This window comes from Gavialis gangeticus, unplaced genomic scaffold (assembly GCF_001723915.1).
Source record: "Gavialis gangeticus isolate Ggan-Ray unplaced genomic scaffold, GavGan_comp1, whole genome shotgun sequence".
NCBI classification, from domain to species: Eukaryota; Metazoa; Chordata; order Crocodylia; family Gavialidae; genus Gavialis; species Gavialis gangeticus.
In genome coordinates this window covers 14,815,676-14,825,715 of record NW_017729034.1, presented here as the reverse complement: position 1 = coordinate 14,825,715, position 10,040 = coordinate 14,815,676, and the positions used below count along the sequence as shown (strand labels likewise).

General features: G+C 50.5%; 1 protein-coding gene across 3 annotated transcripts in view; it reads right to left on the bottom strand.

Annotated features, from left to right (window-relative positions):
• The window catches only part of HAO2 (hydroxyacid oxidase 2), a 109,262-nt gene that overhangs the window by 2,745 nt on the left and 96,477 nt on the right, over positions 1 to 10,040 (bottom strand). For 2 of the 3 annotated variants that reach the window (XM_019527319.1, XM_019527318.1), the window contains exons 8-9: positions 7,533 to 7,620; positions 6,160 to 6,370 (exon numbers count right to left, since the gene is read on the bottom strand). The exons of the other annotated variant lie outside the window; for it this stretch is intronic. In XM_019527319.1, the coding sequence (XP_019382864.1) occupies positions 6,313 to 6,370; positions 7,533 to 7,620 (146 nt within the window). In that variant the 3' untranslated portion in view covers positions 6,160 to 6,312. Of the gene's footprint in view, positions 1 to 6,159; positions 6,371 to 7,532; positions 7,621 to 10,040 lie in introns of those variants that run through there. 3 annotated transcript variants of the gene reach the window in all.

Sequence of the window (10,040 nt, the reverse complement as noted above, 5' to 3'; positions counted from 1 at the left end):
GACTGTGTGGGTGTCTACACCACAGCCCCCCAGTTTCTTAATGAGAATGGGGTGAGAGACAGTGTCAAAAGCCTTCCAGAAGTCCAGGAAGACTATGTCCAGTGCTACCCCTGCATCTAATGATCTGGTGATCTGATCGTAAAAGGCCACCAGGTTGATCTGACAGGACCTGCCACTGATGAACCCGTGTTGGTTGCCCCTAAGCATGCAGTCCCCTGCTGGCCCCTCCTGGATGTGTGCCAGCATAATTTTCTCGAAAAGCTTGCCTAGGATCGAGGTAAGACTAACTGGCCTATAGCTTCCTGGGTCCTCCTTCCTCCCTTTTTATCATGAATCAGCACTTCTTACATTAGGCCTTGGTCAGTCTATAATTATCTCTTCATCCACCACTCTCCTTTTCCCCCTCTACTTTCTTTCTCTTTACACCTGATGGAAAAAGCTGCTTAGCAAGAATTCCAGGGCATCCCAGGGTAGTTTAGTCTTTAAATCTCCTCTTACGGAGCTGCTCTGACACCCAAAGGTAGCTTTGAGGTTTAACAGAGTTGCTAGCCTTCATGGCTTTTTCTCAGGTGGTGGGATTGCTAGCACTGTGGAAGGTTTGCAGGCAATAGGAAACACTCAAGGAATTCCAACCAAGCTTGGCTGAGTCCCTTCTTTCAAAATGGTGCCTCCCCTATTTATTGAGTTATGGAGCAGGCAGAGTCCTCCCTTGCCCCACCTCAAGGAGGGCCTATTCTTTATAGGCCTTCTTATTTCAAGCAAAAGTTATACTCCTTTGTGTTACTTAGACTTACCTATAGGCAGGGACAGACCCAGGATTTGGCAAATGAGGGTGCAGGACCAACCCCCCATGCTGCAGGGGTGGCTGTACCCCTGCTCCCAGTCTCCTCCACATATTGGTGCATACAGAATGAAATGTGAGAGCCTCTTCAAAATTTTTAAGTTCCCAAAGCAGGTAAGAATTCCCCACCCCTTCTTCTCTCCTTCCCCTGCTTCTCTGCCTGCCATTGCTGCTTTCCTCACTGTCCTGGGAGCAGGAGAAGCTTCAAAGCCACTCCTCACCACTCCAGCCAGTGGCCTGGGCTCAGCAACAGTGATAGCAACAGAGATGGGCAGGGGGTTGGGTTCCCCCTCTCTGCCTGGCCCCAAGAGCAGGTGCAAGAGGGACAATCCTTCCCACCCATTGCCCGCCACTGCCACTGTTACTGTTCCCAGCTGAACCCAGCCCCCATACAGCCTGGCTGGAGGGGGAGGGGGAGGAGAGGGGAAGGAGAAGGGACTAAAGCCCCCAGAAGTTCCTGTGGTACAGTCCAATCCAAAAGGGGCATGCAGCCACCCACTGCACCCACTATGGGTCCACCTCTGCCCATAGGTTCCAATAGAAATATACACATGCCAAAAACGTACCATGTTTACACAAATCCAAGATTAGTTTTTTTCCTCCTCATCAAGCAAGAGGGAAAAAACCCCTTGTCCTGGATTTGAGTACAAAGTGGAGGGAGGGTGGTGGTGGCAGGTGGCTGCTGTGGCTCTGACTTCAGCCCTGAGCCTGCCCCCCCAACCCTCAGCCTCTGCTCCCTCCCTTACTTCTTACTGCAATATGTGGGTTTGGCTCTGGCTCCATTTCTTCCTGGGGCCCAGAGCACAGAGAAACTCTCTCCTTTGCCTGGCCAGTCAGCAACAGTGGCAGCTCCAACCCCCAGGATGCTGCTGCATATCTGGGTATAGGCCACATTTCCACGTGCTCCATGCCTGGGAGGGAATGGTGCTGGAGCTGCATCTGACAATAATGGTGGGGGGAAGAGGCGGTAGAAACCAGTGAGGGGCATAGGGTGCAGAAGGCAGAGGCTGCAGACAGCAGGCATGGGGGCAGAGGTGATGGGGCAGATGCTGGAGGGTGCAGGCACAAGTGGGGTAGGCAACAGGGGGAAGAAGTGACCAGTGGGGCAGAGGGCAAGGGAGCCATCTGCCCTGCCCCAGCTTCCTGTTTTTCTTTCACTGCTTTTCATGCTGCAGCTGTAAGGACATGAATTTAAAACAGTGGCTCCCAACCTCGGTGCGTGACCCAACTCAGGGTTGTAGGGGGTCTGCTCCTTGCTCTGCTTCTCCTGCCTGTGGAGTTCTCCTGCTGCATGGTCTGCATGTCTCTCGCCACCACTGCCCCCCATGATCCCGGCCCAGCCTGGGCTCCACTGGCACCGCCGGGCATAAGTGAGTCCGTGGCAGGGGTTGCAATCTGGACTTAGGGTTGAAGCAAAAAAAGGTTGGGAGCCACTGATTTAAGACGACCCTCTGATAATTAGATTCTATACATAGAATCATACAGAAGTAAGACCCCATAGATCACATAGTGGAACCCCCTGCCTGAGGCAGCATCATCCCTATCCAAACCACCCTGTACAATCAATCATCGAACCTCTTAGTAAATTGACTGCTAATCCTGACACAACACAAGACATAGCAATCTAACCTGCTGCAGGAAAAGCAGGGTGACCAAGGTCCACAGCAGCCAATGTCCTGTTTCAGTGAAAGGTTGTTAATATATGCTCAAGAGATCACAGGTAGAGGGCTATGCCTGCTGCTTGAGAGGAAGACAAAGCCCCCCACAGTCTGTACCAGTCTGACTATGGGGTAAAATTCCTTTCTGACCCCAAATATGGCAATTGGTTTGACTTTGAGTGGAAGGGCAAGACCCTCTAGCTAGGAACTTCTGAGTTTAAGTCCCAGCAGGAGTACTGAAATACCCTAGTCAACATCCCCAGCTTTGGCTGCAGCCAATACCCAGTGCCTCTGAAGATAGCTAAAAAAACCCTCCCCTGACACATGGCAGAAAGGGTCGGGGGGAGGGGGGGTTTGAACAGAATTCCATGTCCCCCCCCAGCCCAATGGGGCAACCAGCAAAGCCCAGAAGCATGGGAAATACCCATAATACAATATAGGGGTAGCCATGCTTCTATCATCCTTGACCAGTGGCTGTCCAATCTGTTCTTAAACACCTCCAGTCAGGGCCGGAGTAATGCATAGGGAAACTAGGCACATGCCTAGGGCCCTGAGCTGTGGGGGCTCCAGTCCTTCCCTCAGCAGTGGCAGTGCAAATGGTTCCGTCTGCCTCCCTTCCCTTCCCCTTCCCTCCCCTCTGCTTGTCTCACTGCTATGGCAGCTGCTTCCTAGCAGTGGCTCCAATCCCTGCTCCCTGCAGGTGGCAGCGCTGGGGAGGGGGGGTCTCAACTTGCCTGGGGCCCAAATGTTTGTTTGCCTAAGGCCCACTAAAGGGTTAATCCAGCCCTGCCTCCAGTAATGGAGAGTTCACAGCTTCCCTCAGCCATCTTCCACTGCCTCATTGTTCTAATAGTGTCTGGCTCTCTACCTGGGATGTCTTGAGTGTTTAACAGCCTTTTACACAGGTAGGATATCAGCTGCTGTGGTTCTCCTACTCCCTTTAGAAGCTCCTAGCCCTCCAGAATGTTTTTATCCTTCTCTCTATCTTCCCATGAAATCATGCCTATCAACTTCTTGCGCTGGGTGAAATCTACCTTTTTGAAATCTAACTTAATGTTTTGCTGCCCCCATGGTTTCACCATCTCAGGATAGGGAAATCATACAATGATCTCTTCCTCCCAAGTTGCCCATCATCTTCACATCTTCCACATGTTCTTCCGTATTAATCAGGACAAAAACTAAAATAGATTATTCCCTAGTTGTATCCTCAAACTTCTAGAATGCAAAGTTGTCCTCCATAAAAGTTGGGAAGTTGCTCAACATTTTATGTTTGGTTGTTTTGTTCTTCCACCAGATATCCAGAAAACTAAAGTCTCCCATTAGTTCCATTCCAAAGTTTTTGGATATTTTTGTCAATTTCTTGAAGAAAGCCTCATACATCTCTTCTTCCTGATTTGGTGGCCTATAATAAATCCCTATCATTTTATTGGGTTCATCTTCACCCTAAAGCTTTGTGCTCTGCTCTCTTCTTCTTCCTGAACCAGGGAACAAGTGTGTGTGTTTTTGAGATACAAAGTGACACTACCACCTTTTCTCCCAAACTTATCCTTCCAAAACAAAGTATAGCCCTTTGTGTTGACATTCCAATCATAAAATCTCCAGTCATAAAAGTGGGCTCTGCAAAATCAATCAGATCATAATCCTTTTCACAAGCTGAAATTTCCAGCTTCTATTTTTTATTTCCTATACTCCTGTCATATGTATAGATATCAGGTGCACATCGATGGCAGGCAGAAGAGCCGCGTCCTGGACTCCACCCTCACGATCCAGGGCCAGGTGATGAGGCACCTGCGCGATGGCGAGGCCTACTGCCACCTGGGGACGCCCACCGGCCACCGGGCCAAGCAGACGCTGGAGGAGACCATCAATGGGATCATGCAGGACGCCCACAAGCTGGACTCATCCCTGCTGGTCCCCTGGCAGAAGATTGATGCGGTGAGCACCTTCCTCATCCCTCGCGTCGCGTTCGTCCTGAGAGGCTCGGCAGTCCCCAAGACCCCCCTCAAGAAGGCCGGCGGCTGCTCAAGAAGTGGCTGCACCTGCCACTATGGGCCAGCAACGAGGTCCTGCACATCCCCTACCAGCAAGGAGGCACCATGGGAGACCTCTGCGACCGCGGTGGTCACCCACGCCTTCTGCCTCCTGACCTGCCTGGACACAACAGTAAGTATCATCACCACCAGTGCCCTTGAGGAGATTGCCGGCAAGAGGATCACGAGGCAGCCGACCGGACAAGACTTGGCCACCTTCCTCAGCAGCTCGCTGGAGGTTGAGTTCAGCCGAGACGGCGGGGACTTTGCCTCGCTGTGGAGCCAAGCCCTCAATGCCACATGCCGCCTCGGGAAATGCATCGGCTGCACCTGCACCTGGACCGAGGAGCACCAGGAGCTGGGAGTGTCCCTGCAACCAGCCCCACACGCTGACCGCAACCCCGTGATGCCCCGCACAAGGACTTTCCTGGAGAGGCTCCTGAAGGATGCCGTCCGAAACAAGTACACCAGTGACCTGAGGGCCAAACCCGACCAGGGCAAGGTCTTCGATGTCACCTTGAAGTGGGATGCTAGCAACTACTTCATGCCCAGTGGGAGTTTCACGCATTTCGTGGACTGGCGCTTCCTCCACTGAGCCCGCCTCAACTGCTTGCCTCTGTCCGCACCAGAACAAGAGGTGCTGATGGTCCGGCTACGCGGCAGAGACCCTCCCCCACGTGCTGTGCATCTGCAAGCTGCACACCAGAGCCTGGCAGCTTCACCACAATGCTGTCCAGGATTGCCTGGTGAGCGCCATCCCAGCCGCAGCAGGGGAGATCTCCATGAACCACACTGTCCTGGGCTGTGAGAGCCAGATGTGACCCGACATAGTCATCACCAATGAAGAGGGCAAGAAGGTCGTGATCATGGACTTCACCATCCCCTTCGAGAACCAGCGCCAAGCCTTCATCGACACCTGGGCTCGCAAGCGGGAGAAGTACACCCCACTGGCCAACACCCTGAGGGGCCCCGGCTATGACGTGACGGTCGACGAGCTCATCGTGGGAACACTCAGAGCCTGGCACCCCAGCAACAAAAGCATCTTGCGTGCCTGCTGCATCTCCCGTCGCTACGCCAAGCTGATGTGCTGCCTCATGGTGTCCAACACCATCCGTTGGACCTGCAACATCTACATGGAACACGTCACGAGCCACCGCCAGTACTCCAACCCCACCAGATGAGCCGCTGCCAGACCGGACCCGGAGGGGACAGTCTGAACCGCCCTCTCTCTACGCCAGACGGACCTTCCCTTCACTCCGAGAGGATTCTTTGACCACAGACCCCTTCACCCGAAGAAGACCCCCGCGATGAGACTGTATGTGGACTGAGGCACTTCCTTCGAACCACTTCCTCCACCATTGCGGACCTTTGTAACAGGTTTGTATGTATCTATCTCCTTTCTCTCTCAGCTTTGTGAAGCCTCTCCCTCCCTTTCCCCCTTTCCCCCCATCCCCCACCCCCGGGCTTAGTTGGCTAACATTGTATCTCCTGTAGCCTAGTTGTGTTCCCCTCCTCACCTCCATCCCTCTCTTGTTAGTCCCTCGCTCAGGCGATCTGTATTTCCCTATCAGCTTTGTCAACTTTTTTCTGGATTCCCATTCCTAAACATTTACTAATAAAAGTCAATCTGCATTTTGATCTTCTTGCTTCCCTTATGTATCACTTGTTGCTGTCCTGTGGCTCCTTAGGCCTTTCTCAAAGTTGATCTGCTTCTTTTGGTCCTTTCCCATCTGGATTGTTTGCTCTGTTGCTGGAGGATTTTGATCACCATCCCCTGTGGAACCTAGTTTAAAACTGTCCTTATTAGGTTGGCCAAATGATGCCCAAAGATGGTCTTTCCATAGTTTCATAGTTTCATAGTAGCTAGGGTCAGGAGGGACCTGAACAGATCATCTAGCCTGACTCCCTGCCACAGGCATGAATGAATGCTGGGTTCACAAAACCTCAGACAGGTGAACATCCAACCTCCTCTTGAATTTGCCCAAGGTAGGGGCAAGGACCACTTCCCTGAGAAGTTGGTTCCAGATTTTGGCTACCTAACTGTAAAAAATTGCCTTCTGATCTCTAACCTAAACGTATTCTCCATCAACTTATTACCAGTTGTTCCTCATCACCTCAGGTGGTGCTGGGGAGAAAAGGGCTCTATCTATTTGCTGTTGGTCTCCCCTGATGAGTTGTAGGCAGCCACCAGGTCCCCCCTCAGCCTCCTCTTGCTGAGGCTGAACAGGTTCAGGTCCCTCAGTCTCTCCTCTTAGGGGCTGTCCTGCTGCCCTCTCACCAAGTGGGTGGCCCTCCTCTGAACCCTCTCCAGGCTGGCCACATCCCTTTTGAAGTATGGTACGCAGTACTGGACGCGGTACTACAATTGCGGCCTGATCAAAGTCTCATAGAGGGGGAGTATCACCTCTCTGGACTGGCTTGAGATGCATCTTTGGATGCATGACAAGATATGGCTGGCACTGCTGGCTGCAGTCTGGCATTGGCGGCTCATGTTCATCTTGGAGTCAATAATGCCTCCAAGATCCCATGCCGCCTCTGTGCTTTCAAGGAGGGAACTCCCCAGCTTGTATGTATGCTGTGGATTCCATTTCCCAAGGTGCAGCACCCTGCATTTGTCTATGTTGAACCCCATCCTATTCTCTTCTGCCCACTTTTGTAGCCTGGCTAAATCAATTTGCAGCCTCTCTCTCCCTTCAAGTGTGTCCACCTCGCCCCACCTTTTAGTGTCATTAGCAAACTTGGACAGCGTGCTTTCCACCCCCTTGTCCAAGTTGCTGATGAAGATGTTAAACAGTGCGGGCCTGAGGACCGAGCCCTGGGGTATCCCACTGCTCACATCTCACCAGGTTGAGTACAACCTGTCCACCACTACTCTCTGGGTGCGCCCCGTGAGTCAATTTTTTACCCATCCAACTGTGTAGGCATCAATGCCACAGTTGCTTGATTTATTGATGAGGATGGGGTGAGAGACAGTATCAAAGGCCTTCTTAAAGTCTAGTCTTGGTTCTTGTCTTGGTGAAATTTGCTATGCAATGTATAAGGCATGTATTGGTTATATCTGTATGCCTCTGCCTGTGACTGGGCAGAATTTCTGAAGATGTAAAACAGAATGAAAATACATTAGCATTACAAAGGATAATGGTCTCCTTGGTTTGGTTCACTGCTCCAGGTGCAAATTCACAAAGAATCTTTGTAATAAGAACCACAGAGACTAGCTTAGTATTGCTGAGGTGGGAGATCATGTGTGTTAAAACAGTTTATGATGATGAAATATAAAGATTTTTCAAGAATAAATGCATTTTTACACACAGTAATTCAGGACACTATGAAAGCCATGCATCTCCTCCTACCAAAGTCCATGTATGACACAAAAAAGGAGGACCACAATTAAATGGGGAAAAACAGCCTCTCCTCCTCACCACTGCATGGCCCTTCTTGCTCCTCTGCACTGCCACTGCTGCCCTGCAGCAGTCATGACAGTGGAGAGGAGCTGCAGGGCAGCCCAGGCATGGGCTCCAGGCAGCTGTAACAAGAAGGGCCCAGAAGTGGTGAGGGCCCATTTCCCCCACACCAAGCAACAGCTTCTGCCCAGCTGCTCCTGCTGCTCAGCATGGGTGGGTGGTCTGGAGCAGATGTGGGGTGGGGTGGGAACTGTGGATGCAGGTTCTGCCTGGTCCACTCCAGCTGGGATGAGTCCAGGGGTGGGGCTTGGGCTGTGCACTGTTGGCAGTGGTGGGGAGGAGCTGCAGGGCCATGCAGGTTCTGGGATGTTGCAGGGGAGTGGGTACTGACCAGCCCATGGTAACTCCTCAGAACTGCCTATGTGGCCTGTGGGCCCAAATAATTGCCCGCCCCTGCCTTAAGGTGATCAGTGCCCCAGGCTAGAAGGGCCATACTTAGTGTCTGAAGCCAGGACAGGGGATTGGTACAGTTTGAAATAAACCCATAGACTAGGAGAAAACAAAGACTCACTTTGGGACTCCAAGGCAGCCTCCCTTGCTCCCAGTCAAATATTACCAGAAAAGTGTGGCAGGTGAGAGAGTAAATGGGAGGGTACCTAAAGCACCAGAGCAAGGCAACAGTGGCAAGGCCACCAGAAGGCATCAGAGCTACCCCTGGGGTCCCATTCCTATTACACCTGGCAAAAACTAGTGAGAAACTCACAGTACTTTACTATTGCTTGTGCTTTCAGGTAATGGCCACATAATTGTACACAAATGTCAAGGAATTTCATGGTCCTTTAAACCTTTGCAGAAGATCAAAGGTAGGCTGCTTCATTTCACCCCTTTCATCTCACACTAACAAAACTCCTCTCCCTATGGTGAAAATGTTGGCAGTTGCATCCAATTCCTGTTGAAATCATGGTATAGAGCTATTGGAACACAATTGTGTCTAGGCAATGTTAGCATCACACTGGTCTCAGGTCAGCTCTTTGATTGTTACTGTCCACATGGATTTTCCTGTCAATTATATCACTCCTCATAAAGAAATAACTCTGTTTTCTTGTTTAAATTCAAAGGACTGTGTTGCAATTTTCCTGTGGATGGCTGGTATTCATTTTAAGCAGTAGAGGTGTTCTTAAGCTTTTGGTGTCTTTGGGAACAATATGATCCCCTTAACTTTTCAAAACACTGTGCAGGGTTTTAACCATGTTACTCTCATTAAAATCATGGCAGCTATATGACAAAATTCCATGTGCCACTTTGCATACTGAAATGACTGTGTGCCTCTTCTTATTGGAGAGATTTTCAAATTTGACAATTTTTAAGTGCATTTTCTAAAAGAATCACCATGGACGTTAGCAGCCTATATACCAACATCCCACACCAGGATGGCATCCAAGCCTGCCTTACATATCTACAGGAGCAAGATTACAACTCAGAGTACAGAACCAAAGATATTACTGACCTTATACACTTCATCCTCACACACAACAACTTCACTTTTAATAACCAACACTTCCTTCAGATGATGGGAACAGCTATGGGCACCAAAATGGCCCCACAGTATGCCAACATTTTTATGAGCCACCTGGAAGAAGACTTCCTCAAGGACTGTGTTAGACCCCAGTTCCATGCGGTGCCCAATGACTGGAGAGACGATGATCCATGGATCCTGTTACTCATTAGCCAGAGCAAGCAAGGAGCAAACACCAGCATACATTGCTTGCAACAGCTTTATTTAGAATGGAGACAGCTTCGGGCCAGGTCCCAAAAAACCAACAAACTGGGGACCTGCCCTGAACATTAGTTCTTTTCACATTTTATACGCCTTGGTTCATAGAGATTAACATTCACTCCGCCTATGTTCCTCCTTTGGTTCCACCCATTTCTCCTCCCATCTCAAGCTCCACCTCTGTTCACTGTTTGCTTCCTTAGCCTATGCATTTCGTTCATTTACATACCTCTCTGCAAAGAGTGTGTGCATAAGACTTTGACCTCTGCTTCTTTTGGTCACCTGTGGTTTCTTGTTGGTTCTTTCTGGTTTTCTTGCTGACTTCAGCACCATCTC